The sequence below is a fragment of the Syngnathus acus genome, chromosome 5 (genome assembly GCF_901709675.1).
Source record: "Syngnathus acus chromosome 5, fSynAcu1.2, whole genome shotgun sequence".
Taxonomy (NCBI): Eukaryota; Metazoa; Chordata; class Actinopteri; order Syngnathiformes; family Syngnathidae; genus Syngnathus; species Syngnathus acus.
Window position 1 is genome coordinate 10,029,270 of NC_051091.1, and position 21,899 is coordinate 10,051,168.

Below are 21,899 nucleotides of genomic sequence, written 5' to 3' on the forward strand. Positions count from 1 at the left end.
ATAAATTCAAGAATCAAGAATTCAAGAAGTTTTTTACCCCTCTAATTTGACTTCTTGACCAAAGTGGTAAATTGTGCTAAATGCTAAACAACCTCCTTATTGCTAACAATAACAAATGGAAAAAAAATACACTCATTTGTAAAATGGCAGAATCTTGCCACCAATCATTCTTGTAGCTCTTAAATAATGCCATGCATGGATACTTGAAAAATCGGATTGAAAAGAATAACAAAGTATTTGGAATTCATTACTTGCCACCATTCCAAATTGAATAAATGTTTTATTATTTTACTGGCCTTATTGTTTCATTGACTTATGGAACACTGTTACGGTGCGGCTGAGTAGTTTCTGACTGTCACCTCCTTTGCGGCGTTAGAATGAAAATTGAGCTCAGTAAACCATCAATGCAGAGAGATTTGTGGTTTGTGCCCTCGGGTCGGTACCTTTCGCGCCACGTTTCTCCCTGGAGAGATGCTCGGATTTCAATTGGCCACAGAGTCTGTGGCTACTTTATCTGCTGGAGGCAGAAATGCAGAAGCAGATCTTAAAAAAAAATACTAGGATTGTTTAGTTTCGCACAAAAGTGGAATGATAAAATGGGGATTACTTTAATTGCTCTCAAAAGAATCGACTGCATGTGACTAACCACGCTGGGGCGGGCGAGGGGGGGATCTGCCAAATTTGATCTATTAAAGACTTTGCTAAAATGTTACCCCATTAATTCTGACTGCGCTGTGTAATAAGTGCAAATAATGAATTGTTATATCCTGCAGAAGGCTTTAACTCAGCCCACAGGGGCAGCTGTGGAACTGTTGCAGAGTGACTCACACTTCCATCAAGTGGTGAAAATGTGAGGAGAGACTTGGATTCAAAAGCCATTGTTCTCATTTTCATCCAGGTGAAGAGTCCTAAATGAAGATTCGTGATAGCCAAATGCTCAAAGGAGATTGACTCCAAATCAACGTTCCCGGTGCGCCTTTCTTTGACTTGATGACAAGTGTGCGCCCCGCCTGCACACTCACAGCCGAGCGGCTTGCTGTGAAAAGCTCGCTGTGATCTCTTGTTTGTTCAGAGATGAAGGCCATGGATATGACTGCACATACTTGACTGGCTGCGGGTCATCGGGTGGTCTCGCAGACTGCTGCCGCCGTCCGTGTTTATTCCGCAGAGAGAAAAGAAAACGAGTGGGGAAAGAGATATTGGGTGAAAGCAAAGAAATGGCAGATTAGAAGTGGATGACTAAACAGAGAAGGAAAGTGCTGTGTCAATTTAGGAGCGCGGATAATCGCAAGAGGTGACACGGTGATAATTGTACAAATAAGAATCATTTAATCAAAGATGTGCCTCAGGGGTTGTCAAACTTTTTGGGTCAAGGAACACCTTAAGCGCCATGACAAAGCGTGTACGAGAGATATGCAGATTGATTTTGAAATACAATATATTTGATGCCATTTATGCTCTAAGATCAGTTATTGATACTTCGGATACTTCGGTAAATAAGTTCATTTTATTTATAATATATTTTTATTTGAATAATAAGCCAATTAATCGGTTATGCCATTTTCATTCAAATTTTGGAATCAGCATTGAATTTAAAAAAAAACCAACAACAAATAAGTGAATCGCCATTGTGCTGCTTTGTGTGAGATTTCACACTTTATAAATTGAGGCCAGATCATTTCAGTATTGCTATTTTTTTTTTTGGGTTCGGTGTTATAATCCTATGAAGCCATGGCTCAATAAAGGTTGGGAAACATTGGCATGCCTTTAAAGTAAAATAATCCATTCACAATGTTTCTAAAATTATTTTATTAAAACCATTAAAAGTATTCAAATACTATACACAGTACTAAGAGTTTTGTGTGAATCTGCATGTCTGTGCATGAGTAAAAAACTTAAAATAAACAGTGGCCATTATAAATGACAGCCATATATAACACTACATATACACAAACACAGTTCGACTTAAATAGGACTGGATCCCTAAGTTCCTCCTAAATTTGAATTATTCAGCTTATCAATGTCTTAAGGGGCAAGTATATGCTTCCAACTTTGAAGGAACAACTTGGGAAAGGCTCTTTTTTATGTGCACCAGCGCAGAAAGCAACATCAATAAAGTTTGAAGAGTTTGAAGTGGAACATCTCTTCTGACAAACATTGCAACATAGATCATTAGCCCAGTAGGCTCCTCTCTTGGATCCGTCAATGACCTCTGACCTCACTAATGTTCCCGCAAAAGAAGAAAAATAATGACTAGTTGACCCTAATACTTGCTTGGCTGTGTGGAAATCATTCAAGTAAAATTTATTTTGCTCAACAAAAAGCGGCACTGAAAAAATGGCTGGGGAGATTCTATTTGCAGGATGTATAGTGCAAGGTGAGAAGCGGCCAAAATAATATCAAAATATAATAAATTGTGGAAAAAAAAAAACATTAATACATGAAGATATTTATTCAATATTTGTGCCTCCGGCAGAAGAGTGGGCTTGTGACTGAGGGTCATCAAAAAAGTAAAAAAGTTCAGCATGTCCTGAGAATCAAACGAACTTTGTTGTGTTTATTTTCAGATGAACTTTTGACACAACGAAGGTTCTGCTGTATGAATTTTTAAACCTGCTCAGTCAACTTTTACTCCTCGCCACTAACAACACCCAAAAACTGTGGGACGGGATCAAGGCTCACCTGGCTCGAGCCTTTCTTAAACTGCTCTCCTTCCTGCTCATTTCGTTCCAAGTCCACCTCCTTGAGGGATCGCTCCCTGGAAGTTTCCCCTCCGTGATTTGCGTTCTCGGGGTCCTGGACGGATTCAGAGCGGGCCGAGGACACGGCCGGTGATGTCTCTCGGCTGTCTGACAAAAGAATCCCACTCCCTGAGCTGTATTCGCTGTTTGAGTCTGCACCTAGAAGGCGGCCATCAAAAAGAAGAGGAGGAGATGGGACAGATGGTGAGAGCACTTCTGTAAACAAGCACGAGGAAAGCAGGGCTTCCCAAATAATCGGAGAGATTCAGACCAAATCTGCCGGCTCCAATTTGAGCTGCATTGCACCTATATTAAAAACATTGATTGCAGTTATGTACTATTGCACACTTGTTCGTGCAGCTGTAAATATAACTTCTGGTTAGATGACAACTGTATTTTATTGGCTGTGTACAAGAATAATAAAGTGCATTCTCTACTCAAATCTTTTTTTTTTCCCTTTATGTCTCATTAAAATAGAAGAACTCGAGCTGGTGAAAATAAGCTGTCAATAGTAAATTCACATTTTAGCATAAAAACAATCAAAAGTGCAGATGGAAAAAATATTAGCATCACATCGAATAGAAACACAATATGAGATGAAAACTGATAGTTTGCGAGTTGCAATTTTATGAAAGTCATCAGTTCAGGGAATAAAGTTAGAATTTTAGTGAAATAAATTACCAGATAAAATCGAACGAATAATTTTAATCAATATTACTTGCATTAATTTAAAAAGTAATAATTGGGGAGGAAAATTCAGTTAGTATCACAATTTGTAATGTTTAAAAAGTTATAATAATCCAAAGAGTCAACCAAATATTTACTGCCTTTGAGCATTTTCTTCGAACTCTGGGCTGATAATAGATGCTCGCCTCATCACAACCCCCTGACCCCGCCTTCGATTGTAATCTCCAGGAAAATTGTGTGCGGCACCATATTAGATGTAGCCTGGGTGACCAGTGGCAAATATGCTAATACTGGATACGGGGAGTTCTCGAGAAATAGAGAGCACGAGGTGGCTGTGGGGGTGTTGAACTTTTTCCAAACAAGACAATCACCAAAATAACAAAACTATTTTCATAAATCGTCCACAACTGAAAATATGCATTCCGAGGCAATATTATTCCTTTCACTGTGACATTTTCTATTGGCTCTTGGCATAACGAGGAAGGTCAATATTTGCATTTTTTTTTTTTTACACATCGAGACTTTCTACTTCACCAAATATCTTCTTTCCTTCCAAGAGAAGTTTATTTTATCAATACAACCTTGTTATCTTTTCAGATTTTCAATTTGCCCTTTGGAGGTTCATAGGATCAATTTTATACCTGCGTGTACCAGTCTGCTGCCCTTTTTGGCCTTTTGTGTAACAGTGAGTGTTCTCACAACACTTTTCTCAAATCGATATGTCCAACTAAGCAACAAGCCTGTCATTAGCGGACGACTCAATGAGGAATATAAACACACAGTATGAACGAACCTTTTGCGTAAACCTTTTGCCACCGCTCTGTAAGGAAAATAATTATTTTTGAGTGAGGACTGAACCGAAAGGGGCAGATGATGTCCTCGCACTTGTGGTGTACTTTTACAAACTTCTGTTAAAAGAAACAATTATGCACATTTTCAGTTGATCCTTGGTCCCAGGGATTTGACTTTACTGTTATTGAGTCGCTTCACAATCCCGCCTTGGCAAAGTGACGTTATTTAAGCTGCAAATATAGTTTCATGCCTGCAGGTCACTCGGTTTCATATCAACATTGTCCATGTAAATGGGACTGGTGCATTGTTAAATGCCATCACATAACAGAGACTGTATAATATTAAAGCAGGGAGCATATAGCTTTGAAAATGCCTCCATATTGACAGAGAATATTAGACTAGGGCCAAACTGGAGTGAATTTAGGGAGGAAAAATAAAGTGCAAGAATGCTTCATATTTTTGGGTGTGGAAATTCAGTATTTTCTGAAGGCATTTTTTCCAACTGTATCTGAGATGCGTAGTCAAGACGATTCGTAAGGTGCTGTCTAACAATACGAGAGGCTTGATTGCCCCCCGAGACAGAATTGGCATGTGGAGGCGGGGCAGAGTGTAGGCAGGTTGGACGGGTCAGTGGACCAGCCAAGTTTCCAGTGCGTGACTCGACTGAGTAGATCACACAGCGTGACAGGAGCACGACTACCTGTCACATTATTATCCCGAGTCGTGGGGCCCAAACGTCACATCCACTCAGCGCACATCAGACATGAAGAACTGTGATTTTGTGAGGGCGGGACACTAACGGGCAACATCTAGTGCAGAAATGATGTAAATGTGCAGCTTTGAATGCACCTCGAGTGGTTAATTTTGTAACTGACCATGATTTAAGAGTTCTGAAACAATAAGCAAATCTCGAAAGAATGTAATTTGGAGTGTTTTGCTTGTTCTTGGTCTTTTATGTCCAGCAACATGTATTTGTCATAAAAGCTCAATTTGCCAGGCATAAAAAAATTCAAACTGTGACTTAAAAATAGATTATTATTATTATAATTGTCATTTCTATTTTTTATGTTTTTTTTAATTTAATTTAATTTAATTTAATTTAATTTAATTGAATTGACTTGACTTGACTTGACTTGACTTGACTTGACTTGACTTGACTTGACTTGACTTGACTTGACTTGACTTGACTTGACTTGACTTGACTTGTATTTTATTTTATTTTATTTTATTTTATTTTATTTTATTTTATTTTATTTTATTTTATTTTATTTTATATACCTAAACTGTAATAAAAATGGTGCTGTTCCCACCACACATGCATCTTTTGCACATTGCATAATAGGATGGGCTTCATACAAGCAGCCACTGTGGTAAACACTCCTTAAGAAAGAAATACAGTAAATCTCACGAGGATAAATTAGTGTCAAGTGGAATAGCGTTAAAAGACTGCCGCATCTTTTACAGTGAAAGCAACTTTTCCAGATGGCATCCCGTCTTGCTGTTGACAGCACCAGGGTGAGTGGCACAACACGTTCATCGGCGGCTGCTGTGTTTGGTCTTTTCATTAACACCTAAAAAGGTGCAACTCACACACACACACACTGCTGTGCGCTCTTCATAAGCAAAATAGTCGTGTAAACAATGTCCAAAAGGTCATCTAGCACGACGGAATGTAATATTAATCATGTTAGAATGTAATATTTGTCATGTTTCACAGAGAAAAGAATGTATATTTGTCTTCATGCACCGTGGAAAAACACATTCAAGTGTGACTGGAAATACCTGAAATTTCCGAGTCGGATTCTTCTTGTTCCGAAGAAAGCCTCCTTTCCGCTAGACGGGCTTCCGGAACGTAGAAGTCTCCCTGTCGAGCCAGCGGAGCCATGAAGTGGATCAGATCCTCACTGTAGATCTCGAGGAAAGGATGTGCACAAAGTTTTCTATCCTGGAACAATATTACAATAAAGCTTGTGAACTCAGCAGGTACAATCCAAGTCAACAATTTTTTTTCTTTTTCTAAACCATTGGATGTCATCACACTACTCCAAGGCACAATTAATGTTATCCGTGGCAGGTTTCTCGAAACAAGATCTGTTTCTGAAGCTTGAGCATGGAAAACTGTTAATCCAACTCAGAAGGTGTTGGAATGAGTTTCTATATTACACCTGTACACAAGAGCAGACATGTCTATAATATAACAATATTGGCGTCAATCAAGCAGAGGCTCACATAACGAACACCACTTGACGTCTGACTGCTCATTAACCTTTCATATGCCGCATTTTTGTTATTTCCATACTTTTGGCGTAAGCTAAACTTCTGACAGGGTGCAGCTGGATAACATATGAAAGAAGATTTGAAGGTCAACATGCTCTCATGAGAATGTGGTCGGAAATCTCGCAAAACACACAATTTTTATTAACATTTAACATTAACTAACATTTATTGATGACCACTAAATTATTTTTGTTTTCTATAGTTGTGTATGAATATTTACAAAATTCAGTTTTTATTGTTCATTAGTTAACTTTAGTGCTTACTATTAAAATTTGATCACGTTATGCAAAAAAACTGGGAATGGAAATATTGTAATCCAAACTCGGAGGCATGAACATTTTTGAAATTAAGAGCTAGTTGTTGTGTAATTAATACTATGAAGGGCAACCAGTTTGGCACACCGTTTTGAAGTAACAAAATTGCTTAAATTATGTTTAATTATGTGTTAATATGAATTTATTCTTCTATTTAGTCAAAAATATGATAATGACAACCCTTTATTGTTGCACTTTTGTTCAAATCTCAAGTATGGGCTTCCCTGCCATCGTCAGTTCTTCAGCATAAGTATTTGGAGGCATCAATAATTTTGCATGCCTTTTCAAGACATTCAACATTTGATATTTTTCTACAGCTTCTTGACAGAAACTGAGAGGGAAAAAAATGATCCTTTCAGATAGTCCACTTTGAATAAAGTGGAGACAGTAAGCTTATTCAAGAGTGGGACTCACAAACACACAATCGTGCACACAAAATAGTCTTACATCTGAATTCTTTTCCATCCCATCGTCGTTATCACCATCTGTCTCAGCGGTGACGTGCCTCGCTCTACCATATGCAGCAACATCCATTTCACTGATTTTCAACGTCAATTATCAATCCACTCCCCCCCAGAGGCTTGTGTATCCACATCATGTGTTGCATAATGCATACGGATGCGCTACCTGACAGACACAAGCCATCAGAAATTGTCAAATCTAAAATAAAAAGAATGCATTAATGCAGCGGGTCCCATTTTCATTCGTTATTTCTTTTCTTCTAAATAATGGAAGGTCAGAGGATTTGACGCAACACAAATGGAAGCGGCGCTTCGGAGTTCAAATGAACTGACAAGTAGTAATATTTAAGAGAAGACCGTATTCTATTAAAAGACTTAAATAGTCACCAATCAACCTCTTTGTCCTCTGCAAATGCGTCAATCGTTTTTACTTTTAAAGTTCAGGCTGAGAGCTCTGAGAGCCATTTGCAAAATAAAAAATGTTTGCATTGCGAGCGAGTCTGCTTTGTAAAGCAGTCAAGTTGTTTTCATTTTGGATACATGCATTATTTAAGTGTGCTTTCAACATTAGTTGTAGATTTGTTTAGCATTTTATGCATTTCAACTTGATGGGGTTCCTTCAATAACAAAACCAGCTTTATAATTTGACTTTTAATCAAAATAGCTTTGGTAAAGATTACGTTTGACTATTTTCAGCAGCTGATGAACGTGACTGAGCAGGGGTGTATTAATAGAAACGCTAAGGTTTTGGTGCGATGAACCAAAAATAAATTAGAGTGCCCTTGTTTGTTGTCCTGACAGAACGTGGCACCCAGTTCAACGTCATATTTCATGTGTTTTCAATCATTTTTGGAACACAGTGGTGATCAATGGAAACATGAATATCAAGCAGGAAACTGTTTTTTTTTGTTAGATCAAATCTATTTGTCGCTTTTTATATTTGGAGGAAACTGTGAAAATTTATATTAGCTACAAAGTCTACTCACCACTATTCAAATGTCCAGGTTTTTGCAGATTAAAAATGAAGACGTAAATCTAAAAAATAGTTTAATAGTTCCAAACACTATTCATCATCAAAAGAAGATCATAGTACGATTAAGCATGGTGGTGGGCTTTTTTTTTTTTTTTTTTACCTGAACCAAAAACCTTGGCCAAGGTCGAGGGAATTATGAAAAGCTCTAAATAACTCCTTATTTGAGTATAAAATCTTCTTCTGATAGAAAAAAAAAGCTGCAGGCTGTGCTGACCTTCAATTCTGGACACAACAACAGTAGAGCTATATGAGGGTGTGTACACTTGTGCAACAAAATTATTACAGCTGTTTATATTTACCCTACATTCCCGCTTGAAGATTTTTTTTTTTTTAATTGTCCAGCTAATATGCCACATTAATGGCAGAAAAAGACTTGAAAGAAATTGTCTTGGTATTATCATTTTATACCGCAGAAAAGGTGATTTTGACACAGGTGTAGTTAAAAAACTGTATATTGAAGACCTGTGAAAGCCTGAGCTAAAAATACTTCATTTAGAACTTCTTGTTGATCCTCTGAATTCAACTGTTTGGAAATAACAACAGTGACATTGATTCCTTACCATCATCATCATCATCTGTGAAGGCCTAATCCTTGGAGCCTTGCTGCTCCGTTTCTATGCCGCCTATACCAGTGGAGGCTTAGGAGAAAGGGGCAAAGGCCAAATAATAAGACCTGCAGTCACAATTCCTGACACACACACACACCGCATTGTATGCTTGTATAATTGGGCAGGGGATTGTGGATAGTCCGCTATTGATTTTTGTTGTATTTTCTCCATACACTGCAGAATCAGGACCACTGGGACCAGTGCAAGCACTTAAAGGCGGTAAAGACGATCAGGGTCAAGGGAAGGCCATTTATTATTCACACATAGGATTTACAGTATTAGAACAGATTGTCATTTTCTAAAGTATGAAAAGTGTTAAACTGCATATGAGAAATCACCCAGGCCAACGAGACACATGAGAATATCCATCTCTGCTGTGTACAAGTGTATCATTTTTTAATCTATCAACGCTTCAGTTGTAATGAACAAATTTGTCATGGTGCAAAAAATAACACTTTTTTTTGTAACCCAGCATCTTTTTTTGCGCAAGACTCCAAGAATTAAACGTTGCTTATTTACAGCCGATCTGCAGCAGATCCTGAGGGACCTGCTGACCGCTAGACGGTCAACAAGAGGAAGAGGATGTGCAAGTGTTTTCTCTTTCAGGTCCCTCGCCCGGGGGGACTACATCTGCTTGGGATCCTACAGTGAGTGCGTCACACACCCTTGGATAAATAAATGAAACACTGCAGTGTATTTTTAGGGCTCTAAAACAAGATAATTCGGATCTCCCTTGGTAAAACATGCCTATACACTTAGCCTTTACCGTACATTATGACTTGACAGTGCTTTTCCTAGAAAGACAAGTAAATGTATAATCCAGGTATTAAACTAAAGGAAGAAAGCATGTTGTTACATACTATAGTTTAGATTGATAGTGACTTGGATGGTCATCCACTGTATGAATATAAGATTAGAAGCACTATTTAGTAAAATGTCACGATCCTCTACAGTGCTGACTTGAGTAACCCAAATCATCCTTCCCCATTGCAATGAATAGAAATGCAATTAATCCGTTACTACAATCTTTGGAGGTTGATATTCTCTTTATGTACATGTAGAAATGCAAATACAAAGTAGACACATTCTGTAGTTTGTCTCATCCAAGAGATGAGACTATCTTTGATTCCTATGGTCTACATTTCATCCAAAAGCCCTAAAGGTGCATAAGTGATTTCTGAAGACAAAAAGAGTGACAACGCCAGAACGAACAATGTCACTCAAGCAGCAATTTTCACTTCAGTGATGTGTTCAGCCATGACAATATGAAAAAGGACAGCCTGAAAGTCAGTGACCTGAATAAAGCAGTTAATTCCTTAAAGCCTCCTTTTTATCTAACCATTTTCTTAAAGTCCCTCCCCCCAAAGTCCCAGACCCCTTCACCTATCACCAGCACTTATATTTCAATGTTTGAAAATTGCCTTTTCAAATGCTATTCACAAAATCCCTAGCCCCACACAGTAAAAACCGAAATCTAATGTACGATAGCATCTTTTAAAAACGCTTTTAAAAACAGATTTGACTTGACTAAAAATAATAAATCCTCTTAAATTGCAATCATACGGCACATACAACATGATCTTAATTCAGAGCGACAGGCTAAGTTTGAATCGGATCAATCAAATGCAGATGTGACATTTAACACCAACAGTAGAATCCCAGACGCCTGGAGATAAAAGTCATGTTTGAACGGGCAAACTCTGTAGAGTCTCCGATGGGAAACATTCGCTCGCAGGCACGTGATGCAACACTCGCTATAAAAGAGTGAACGCTAATTTCTTGACGTAAAAATATGAAACCTGAGGAAATTACGGCAATACCTGACGGCAGGAATGCGGAATTGTTCATTTTAAATCGGTCAAAAATGTTCATTTTTGATTCATAATCAACTTAACTTCAGAAAATCAGCTTGACACTTTTCATACATACACACGCTGGAAAATGAATTTTAGTGTATTGCTTTGAAAATGTTTCGAAATACACTCACATAGGCATCACATCTTTGTCCAGAGGACAAAACCCCGTGACCTTCTCTTGACCTTTCCGAATTTACATCATAACCAAATGTCGGCATGTTTCATAAGCCCCGAGGACAAGCAGATGTGCCGTGGTTTGCACTACTCTGGTCCACCATAGTGGCAAGACTAACAGAAAATTGCAAGAGGCAGCATTTTGTGAAGGTTCATGAGCATGTTGCCATGTGTGCGGCTTGCTAAAAATAAGCACATGATCGAGGAACAAAGGTAAACTCGCTTTATATTCAGCACAGCGGCTCAGTGGTGGCAATCAACTTTAGTGCCCTCAAGCAAACAAATGTTCCATAGTCTGTCTTTCTCAAACCTTTAGATCTGCGTGAATGTCAGCAATATTATCATCCCATTCCAGTCCTCACTACAGGTCCGAAAGCCCGGCACCAATCAAATCTCAAGATGTTGCCGCATCTGTGATGAAGCTCACCACTTGAGGGCCAAGGCACAGAAGAAAGACTGATCGATGGTCTGACTAGGCAAATATCAGGCCTGACCACAGGGCGGCAAAACAAAGTGTCAGCGACAGCGAGAAATCATCCTGCCGTGGAATGCTAGATCTGCTAAATGCTGATGAGCTGCTTTGAAAAGGTCTCACCATTGGGGATAGTCAATGTGTCGCGCATGCTTTATTCAAGAGAAACCAGTTCAGGAAGGACGGTGTTGTTCAATATCGTACCTGAAGCTATGGGGGAAGACTGCAAAGCGAGAAAGTTTGTTTTTGAGAATGGCAAAAAGTCTGACGGACATTTGGGTTTAGTTCCGCATGAAATGGAGTCAGCAGGCCCATGCCATGTCTCCGATTAGCCCAAATAAAGTTCATCTGTTTTACTCACAGCACAAACCATAATCCTCAGACAGCCTCCATAAATCCGGCTCATCGCAACATAGAAGTTTAAACAAACATTTTGATGGTTTTGTTTCATTGAAAGGAAACAATTGCATTCCAAAAGGACTTGTTTCGAAACGCCTCAAAATACTCGCCGGGTGTGTGGGAGAAGTGTCAAGGTGCATTCCGGGTGATGCAACAGAATCAAACATTGGGTATTGCAAGAACTGAATTTCAATGCATATTTCCCTCACAAAATTGACGTGTGCCGCCGTTTCAAAAAATGTTCAGAAGGGTTCGAGACCTCATTATTATGTCCCCGGTGAACTTCAAGTTAGGAAAACTGAGCTGTATTTCAATAACAAAACATCACGGTGCCGTTCCACTGGAGACTCCAAATGTGCAGTACAGTTAAAGAAGAAAGTGGTGAAAATCCTTCAAGATTGGAACATCACTAGAGCTCAAGCATTTGTATTTTCTAATCGGAATTGACTCGTGTTATACTGATAAATTAAAAAAAAAAAAAGATGCACGGAGAAACTACAACCTATATTTAGTAGAAATGTCATTTGTAAAATCACTTGCATGACTTTACCCAAATGTTATATAATATTATGATGGCTAATGTTCAATCCCTGCAACAAGTGAATTTCCATAATTTCTTATACGGGAATTTAGTTTTACAAATCACAGATTGTGTCACTGAGCATCACTGGGGCTACTCCAGCCAGTAAATGAGTCACGCACAAAATCTAAGATCGACTCAAACAGACAGCTGAGCTACGTGAGGGGAGGCAAAGATAAAACCGGGATGTAATTAAGTGAAGAAGAAGACCGATGGCCAGTTAGATCATCAACTGTGTACGTTGACCTCTTAGACCGTCTAAGTGCCACTGGAGGGCGTCCAAACAGATGGCAGAGGCAGCCAGACAGGACCCGGGCCAGCGTTTCTCCGACAGAAGCGGCGCTACTCAAGACAACCTGTGGTGCTGCCACCTGTTTCCAGCACACTGCAAAATTAAACAATCGCCAGATTGGCCACACAAGTCGGCACATCCCGATGATTCATTGACACGAAATCCCTCAAACATCGCCTAATAAGGCCCCTTCATGGTAAGAATGTTCACCGCTGGCTGACTCAGGTTGCTATGCTACCTAAATAATACCTTCAAAACTCCTGGAGCTGCTGTAAAAAAGAAAATTCAAATATCAAATGAAATGCCAACAATGTCTCTTCTGCATGTAAATGCCCGTAGTCTTCCGAAAAACTTTGACCATCTTGCTCTAACTATCTCCAACCTCAACTTTCCTTTTTCGGTTATTGGCATCTCTGAAACTTGGCTACAAAAAGATCATTCTCATTACTATGCCTTGGACAATTACAGTAATGTCCACAAATGCAGAGAAGACAAGAATGGAGGAGGTGTTTCACTGTATGTTAGTAGTAAGTTGGAATATAAAGAAAGACCTGATCTTGAACAATGTTTTGAGCTGAGTGGAGAAGCAGTATTTATTGAGTCTAATCAAACAGTTATAGGGTGCATTTATAAACCTCCAAAATCTAAGATACCTGATTTTGTTAACAGTCTGTAGAGCCTCTCACCTTCTGTCAACCATCTTATTTGCTGATGATACTAGTGTTGCTTATTCACATAATCTCGAACACCTCTCAGTAATAAACAACGAATTGCAAACGTTTTCTCGGTGGTTCTAAGCAAATAAATTGTCTTTGAATATAAAAAAAAAAAAAAAAACTTCTTATTATTCAACTGTGGGAAAAGTTGTTTGGGCAACAAAGATGTAGCGGTCTTTATTGACAATAAGTTAATTTCTCTATCTTCTTTTTTCTTCATGTGACATTTGTGTTATTTTGTGTGTGCTGAATAAAAATAAATGCAACCATTCAGTGTAATACGTACTGAGAAGTTAATTTCCCTTGTTTGACTTCATCCTTAGCAATGATATATTTTGCCCCCCAACACACACAAACACACTTTTTTCATTTCTTTTGTCCCTACCGCTAAAATGAGCCTGTGACTCAGTGTTTATTTTATTTTTTATTTCACCTCCTCCAGCCAGGTTTTTTGTTTTTTACTGTTTTAGTTTCAGCGTCTTTGAGTATCCAGAAAATAATTTTATAAATAACATGCAGTACTTTGAGTACAGCTTTTAAATTAGCGTTGATGTTCCGATAAAGATCGTCAATCCATAATTGTGTAATGAACTCAATTCAATTATACACTTTTTTTTCGACAAATATATCAAGGTAAATATGAACAAACAAGCCCACTCAATGATCTACTTTGTTTACTCCAATTCATATCGGAAAACAATATTCTTGCAGCTTGGACTTGAGGGCTGCAGCATAAATATTGGGAGGTGAGTAGTAGACTTTTCTGACTTTCACAAATCTGTGTTGTGATTGTAGAGACCAGTTGTGATAACTTTACAATCTCGAGGAACCTGGAGGGTACAGGGAAATATTGAATAATCTCACATTCCACTTTAACTCAAGTTTGGCAATGTTGCAAATAATTTTTGATTCAACAGAATGACTTGCATTTTTTTTCGTGGAACTTTTTCCCAACCGCACACTCGTATTCAGGATCACATTTTGTTGAGCAAGCCTGAGGTTACAGCAATATTTCTGAAACCACAGAAGGCGGACTGAGTTACGGATGGGTGTAAAAAGCAAAATACCTTTATGTAGCTTTCTAGCCGTGGATAGACTCTTTTTACTCCCAGGAGGATGGAGAAAATGGTCCTGTGGGGGAATGAGGTAGTGACCACGTGAGTGACTTCAGGAAAGGAGAAAACTTTAAAGCCACATGTCTCGTAGCGCTTCAGAAGCTCCTTGTCGGCCTTGTTCTCCCCTTCGCTGACAATACTGCCGATAGCACAGCGGCACTGAGGTCCGGGCACCTTTGAATAAAAGAAACATACGCAAAGGATCATTGAATGAGAATGTGCACAGGCAGCGTATATTTTGAGAGGAGTTGCTTTGCTGACAATAAAAGTATTTTAGATGACTTTTTAAGAGAAAACATGCTCATTAACTCGAGCGCTAATTGCAGTATTTGACGTTCTGAATCTTCGGAGCACCCTGGTGGCAATTAAATAGAGGAGGATGGAGAAGGGGGGAAAAAAAAGATGCTCTAAACAAATGAACCCACTTGGGACATCCAAGCATGCCGAGTGCCACTAGAAGCAGAGAATAAAAAAAATGATAACCCATCACATTAATGTTCTTTATCCACTGCCATCATGTGAATTTTCAACAGTGCTGAGAAGAAAGGTTCTGTACATGTTGCATTGCCATACAGGAGATATAAATAGTGATAATTTAACAGAACAAGAACAGTTTTGGAGCAGCAGCTATCAAATATTTCTGGAATCAATTATTTGACTGATTATCACAATGATGAATTGAGTGACCAGATAATTTATTTTGCATCTTTAAATATGTGCTGGGTCATCATCTTCACATTCCGCAGTATACTATCTGTAACTTTGAGTGTGTGTGGCTTGAAAAGTAAAGTCTAGCCTGCTAAGTGACGTGGGATTCACTGAGTAAAAGTGTAGAGTTAGCTGTTGTGACCTCGTGCTAGCTAATCGTTAGCAAGTGTGGTGTGGCTTTTTAGTGGAAACATCCAAATTGAAAAATTGTGGAGGAGCTGTAAGCATTTAAGGTGTGTCAATAAATCTCAATTGAATGAGGGATGATGCAACATCTAATCATTGTTCCGAATCAATACAAGCGATTGCATGTCGTAAGACGCAAGAGGTTCTTCCTAAACTAAGGAGTGATGTGTCACATTGTGAAATATTGAGATTGGTTGTATCAATGTGCTCCATATTCTGCTCACAAATGATCCGACCCTGCACGCACATTCTTGACATTGTGGATGGATCTTTTGGGAATTCACAATGGGAGCTCCCAGCCAACTTTTTTTATCGATAACCGCGTGACTACATGCAGAGCATCCAGAAAAAACAAAAGCCTCTTGTTTTGCTTCTCTGCATGTACTGCACCTAAACCAAAGACCATATGTGTGGATTTAGCCAGGTTACAAATGGAATTCTGCTTCATACACTGTGTAAAAACATATCAAATAGATTGTATTTAAATAATAATATTTTAGTGGTACTTTTATATGACAGCCAGGGAAATTGACTTCCCCAGTAGACATTTTAGTTTTATTTGCTTTGTTATGGGACATTTCAATCTTTGCTAAGTTTTCTAAAGATAAAAAAGAAAAAAAGAAAACACTGGCTACAGAAAATGTATTACGTTACTAATCCCAAGCTACAAATATTGTCACAATATTATATTGAAACAATTTTCCCCCTGCCTATAATATATTATGTTTGGCAGGTAACAGTTGTGTTGATTTGTCCGAGGTATTTTACCCCGAGGCAGAGCCTCCTTTTTAACCTACAAGAATTTGCAAAAAAAAAAAAAAGGCATGCATGCTATGTTGATGAAAATCTGATACTACCTTGCCTTATGATCAATTACATATTTATACAAATGTATTCACAGTCAAAATTATTTAACTTTATCCACAAGGTCCCCTGCATTTTAGAAGATGCAAATCGTTGGATTCTGCAATTTTATTGAAATTTAAAGACATTATTGTAAGTCACATTTTTACTTTTTCTCCTGAAGTAAGTATAAATAATTACAGCTCAATCACATTAAAGTGAGTTATAATTAAGACCGGTTGGGGGTACCCGGCCTCTGTCCTAAAAGTCAGCTGGGACCCTGAACAAGATAAAACGACAATGGATAAAACTTACTATTGTTCTGCTCACACACAAAAAAAATCAACAGAGGACAAATTACTATTAATCCGATGTATTCCAGTGGGATGGAATTAAATTTTTAGGTTGAGTGAGGCAATAGAAGGGAGGGAAAAAAACATCCAACTATTCACTGGCATATAAAGTAGTTTCACATGGACTTTCTGTCATGGAAAGCATTAGCGAGATTGTCGACTATTTCATCAGCCTTCACACAACGGATACCAGCTTCGCTAATTCTCATCCCCCAACCAACTCGTCCTTCTCAACTTCCATCATGTTATGACCTCGGCGTGGCTTGCTGAAACTTTCAAACGTGCCGTCTCACCGACAGCGATTTTAATGAAGGGACTGTATGTCAAAATTGTGGCCTTGACTGCTTATGAAAACGTGGATAGGATGTAAACATCTTCGCAGAGGATGAAGTAAGCCACGCGGCAGTGAAGAGGCCACATTGGGTCAGGGAAACACCGCATGAAGAGTTGTCAAGGAGGAGGAATTCTTGAGCAAAGCCCGGAATATGTGAGTGCTTTTTTTTAGGGAACAAAAAGAGCCACTCCAGCCCTGCATCCATGGCAACCATCACAGGACCAACTTAAGTCCTTGTTGAGGTCCTTAGTTTCCCCGGAGGAAATCATTAACAGTGGTAAACGTGAGAAAGAGGAAAAAGAAGAACAAGTCGGGATGAGAGCAGTCATGCAGACACTACTTCTCTGTCAGCTGCACCTTTTGAAAAAAAAATCTTCTCACCGCAAACATCAATAGCAAGTGTCTCCCCGGTTAGACATTAAATAGGAGTCCTCCTATTTGAGAGCGCTCTCTGAGGTTCCTGTCTAGGACTGAAAGCATCCAGCGGCTTGGACACTAATGAGCTGAGATCATTATACCAATTATTTGAACTTGAATCAGGAGTTGGCTGAGACTGTGCAGTGCCAGCACCCAGTGCTACCCTAATTGTCAGCTTTTGAAAAGAAGATTTAAGACGGAGAGAGGAGGATTCTGTCTGAGCCCTTTTAAAGCTGCCGCAACTATTAAAAGACGACTCAGATCATATACTGTAGTGGGCAACAATGACATGATGAGCAATTATAATGACAATGGAAAACAAAACGTGTTTTTTAATCCAATTAATCAACATAATAATTGACAGATTAATTGCTCATAAAATAATCATTAATTGAAATTAAATACTGTATAGACATTTAAACGACACAGATATTGTCACAATCATTCTGGTGTACACACCCTGACCACTAGAGGGCAGTATAAGACACACATGAGTACCACAGTAATATTAGTCTTTCTTCATCTTCACAGAGGATAAAAAATAAATGCCTGTGGTATTATTTGCATAGATGCGTTACTCAGTTTGTGTTCTGATATGCGATGCTTAAAGGGTTATTTTACAGACAAAATATGTAATTCTGTTTCTTTTTAGGCCGATTGACAGTAGTCTTCAAATGAATGTGGAAACAGTCTTGTAAAATGTTGATCTTTACATCAGGATGGAACATCCTTGACATTAATATTCAGAATCTGTCTGCCATTTACCATTATAAGGTAAGGCTGTTTCTACATTTTTAATTCTGTTTGGATTAAGCCTACTGAAAAATAAAGAACGTCTGGTGGACTCAGGTGGAAAGACGCGCCGCATGAGTTGGAAGACTGCAGAGCGTGTGCAGGATAAAGTATGAGGAGTGGTTACAGATATTATTGCCTGCTGTGGACAGCCTCCAATATGTTTGGATAAGCTCTCATGAACAGAAAGTAGGAAAACATCTCAAACAATTCCACCCCACTGAATTTTAGATGCAGTGGTCTAGGCGAAGGAAGGCCTACTTGTTTACGACACATGCAAAATGATCATTTGGATGCTTCAGACAACCTCTTTTGGGAGCAACGGAAAGTACCAAGTGACCTGACATAGTTTTAAAATGTCTCTTGCGTTGTAGTTCATAATATTCCTAATTATAATAATGACATTGCTTTAGGCAGCACAACAAAACAAAAAACAAACGGAAAATCGTGAGTGAGGGTCATTATTGATATTGATTGTCTCTTCAGCAATCTTAATGCATACTGAGGTTTAACCCCACGCCCAGACAGCCTAAACTGCAGGATATATTTGGTTAGAATCTGAATCTGAAAACACCCTGTACAGATATGCTTCAGCAAAACTCAAATAAAAGCACAATGAGTCACCCATTCTCAAACTGTTAATCCAGTTTATTATGTCTAGATGTGTTTTTCATACTAATTTTGTCATGCACCAACTCCAATATATTGTGGTTATGTAAAAATACTGTATTTGAAAAGTATTGTAATGTTCAGTATATCTAGAGAAGTATGTTGACGCCATCTACCGACTAAATCCACGCATTGCCTCTCTTTTAATCACTGAACTGTAACATGAGGTTAAGTGTAGTGCTGCAAAGTTGTACAAATATGCATCCCCCCCCCCCCCCCCCCCCCCCCCCCCTCATAGCTGGTGCGTGTTTTGCTTACCTTTTGGGGATCATCATAGAATATTCCGATACAAGAAAGTTTAGGCCCGATACTGTTGGCTTCTTGAAACTGTTTTGCACATTTTTTATAGGATCCTTCCATAAACTTGTAGACGAATGTCACCCTTTTTATAGGAGGAGATCCGGTAAAAATGATAATATCCGACAGGAGTCCGGAGTATAAAAAGTAACCTGCTAATAACAAAAGAATGACGAACAGGCTAATAGCCACACACAGATTCATCCACTCTAACATAATGACAGGCAGGAATAATCTTTTACTGGCTTTTAAAATCGACTATTTTGGATCGTTGTATATTGGCAACTGGATCAACGCAGGCATTTTCATTCATCCTTTGCGGACTGAATTCATGATGCATAACGATCGGACAAACCACCCACCCGGTTGCACGATGAATGAAACTTCCTGGAATGTACCATTAAAGTCAAGAGGGGCCTGAGGAATAGTTTTAAACACATTAGTTATTGACGAAAGCAAAACTATGTTCCCTCCAAATGAACTTCTTACTTATTTTTTTTAAAAGTGAAAGTTAAAAATTAACTTTGATGATGCAACAGAGCCAGAAAGTAGATAAACGGTGACTGTTGCATTTCCTTGTTTGGCAAATCACTGCAAATAAACATTAAGAGGGCTGGACTAAATTGCCAGCTGGACATAGCTTAACATAAAATTAAATAATAGAAGTAATAAATGCTCCTTTAAAAAAAAAATCCGGGGAAAAAATCGCTGCAAGAATATAACTGATAACTGTTTGATCAGATTTGAATAGCAAAATTGTCTTCTGTAATGACCTGCACACAATAATACAGTTGATGGGCATTTGTCCCCCCCAAAAAAGTGTCGACTATTCCGCTGTATTTCCGGTTTCACACAGCTAGACACTAGCTTGACGTATAGCAAAACTCGACTCGTCCAACATGGCTGGTCAAGAAGATCCAGTGCAGAGAGAAATTCACCAAGACTGGGCCAACCGGGAGTATATCGAAGTAATCACGAGCAGCATCAAGAAAATTACTGACTTCCTTAACTCTTTTGGTAAGCATTCTCTTTCTCTGTGTATGATTGAGGTTGGACTTTCTAGGCGTAGGCTAAGCTAGCTAGTGATGTCCTCCGTAGCCACTCCCATGGAGCATCGCTTTAGCTAGCCTATGTTGATTGTTGTCATTCTTTATGCGTGTCACGTTGATGTCAAGCTATATTAAAATATTATCTTGGCTAATATTGGTGCTAAACGTGATCTTAACAATTAGTAAGAGCCTGTTAGCACCACTCGGTCGCCACAACTACCAAAATGCTCGTCTTGCTGTGCTTGGCAAATAGATCGAATGAACGTTACATAAAGGTCCGATCATGATCTGTACAGTTGTCTAATGTGGTGGTGGTGAATGTATATTTGGAGTACGCTGATGAGTATTCGTTTTTAATGTGTCTTCTTTAGACATGTCATGTCGATCTCGCTTGGCTACCCTCAATGAGAAGTTGACAGCCTTGGAGAGGAGAATCGAATACATTGAAGCAAGAGTAAGTATGACACGATGTGTTTCCAAACTCGAGCTTTACACGGTTTATTACACAAGCGTAGTAACGGTACAGACTGAAAATAACCAGTATTACAATTGCAAGAATAAAGTCGTATTTCTAACAATTGCATATCAAAATTTGTACTTAAACGCAACAGTCGCAGACCAGCTACTTGTATTACATGAAAGACCAAAACTTCCATGAGGACAGTGTGTTCATTATTGAGATTGGATACAACCTTGTAATTTTAGTGGTAGCAATATTCTTTTCAAATTTTTAAATGTGCCACACTGCCTCCAGATAGTCATATACTGTATTATCTGTCTGTTACAGGTGACAAAAGGTGAAACCTTGACTTAAACGACGTCATGGAAAATTGCAGCATCCTGATGCTATCCTTCCATTTCCTAGTGGCCCATTTTTTGTTTATTTTGAATTTGCGTGATTGATTCCACCCTCTTTTTTGATGCTCATTTTTAAATTGTATCACTAGTTTTGCTTGTTTTATATGATGCCACCACTATGTGTAGTATACAGGAAATGGATGTCTGAGTGTGTGTTACTTCGGCATGGCATTTTTAAGAAACAAAATAATCATCAAAAACTTTGCTTTTAACATTTTGAGGAATTTAGTACTTGTGTGATAACAGAAGGTCAGATTGGACCATGTGTTTTACATCATGTACATTGTCAATAACAGCACAGAATTGATGAGTGGGGACCATCCTCTTGTGCCAAGTTAAACAAGTCTTGTTGTGTGGTCTTTCATAAGGACTGTGTGTACATTGCACTCTTTACTCATGTCAAGGGTTACATACTGTAATAAAATGCAAGAAAATCATTGTGGAAAATGACACCTTTTTCTGTTTTGTCATAATTTTGTTCAAAACATTTAGACAGAAACATGAGGAAATTCATTGTGAAGAGTGTTTTTGCATGAAACATTAAATTGTTCCTTTTTAACTGGTCTAATCAAGATCTAATTTGGAGGCTGCTATAAATGCAGAAATTATTAACTTGTTAAATTATTATTTTTAAACAAACTCAAATGTAGCAGCGGTAGGAGAACAACAAAAGGTTATTTTATCACAGAGTGCTGTGCGCCGACATTTTCCCCCCGCTATAATTCAGTAGGAAATAGTCGTATCTCATTTGGGGCAATTTATGTCACTGTTTCTCGCTACAGTGGCATCCAATGCTTCTTAAATATTAACTATAAACTGTATAATCATGTAATATAAATATCGAATAACATAATTACAAGTGATACTTTTAAGCAG

General features: G+C 38.5%; 2 protein-coding genes across 3 annotated transcripts; one reads left to right on the forward strand and one right to left on the reverse strand.

Annotated features, from left to right (window-relative positions):
• Positions 1–1,792: 1,792 nt before the first annotated feature.
• LOC119123208 (testis-expressed protein 264) lies at positions 1,793–19,910 on the reverse strand. Of its 2 annotated transcripts, none has more exons than XM_037252125.1 (4): positions 19,479–19,910; positions 14,470–14,691; positions 6,003–6,165; positions 1,793–2,900 (listed from the first exon to the last, which is right to left on the reverse strand). In XM_037252125.1, the coding sequence occupies exons 1-4, from the start codon at positions 19,554–19,556 to the stop codon at positions 2,629–2,631; spliced, it is 735 nt and encodes a 244-aa protein (XP_037108020.1). In that variant the 5' UTR covers positions 19,557–19,910; the 3' UTR covers positions 1,793–2,628. The 2 variants fall into 2 exon arrangements, with proteins under 2 accessions (XP_037108020.1, XP_037108019.1); XM_037252124.1 differs by having other exon boundaries at positions 19,078–19,910.
• A 37-nt stretch (positions 19,911–19,947) lies between these two features.
• Positions 19,948–21,473, forward strand: brk1 (BRICK1 subunit of SCAR/WAVE actin nucleating complex). Its single transcript, XM_037252126.1, has 3 exons — positions 19,948–20,133; positions 20,537–20,619; positions 20,953–21,473. Exons 1-3 carry the CDS (start codon positions 20,016–20,018, stop codon positions 20,977–20,979), a joined length of 228 nt encoding a protein of 75 aa, XP_037108021.1. The 5' UTR covers positions 19,948–20,015; the 3' UTR covers positions 20,980–21,473.
• Positions 21,474–21,899: the final 426 nt, after the last annotated feature.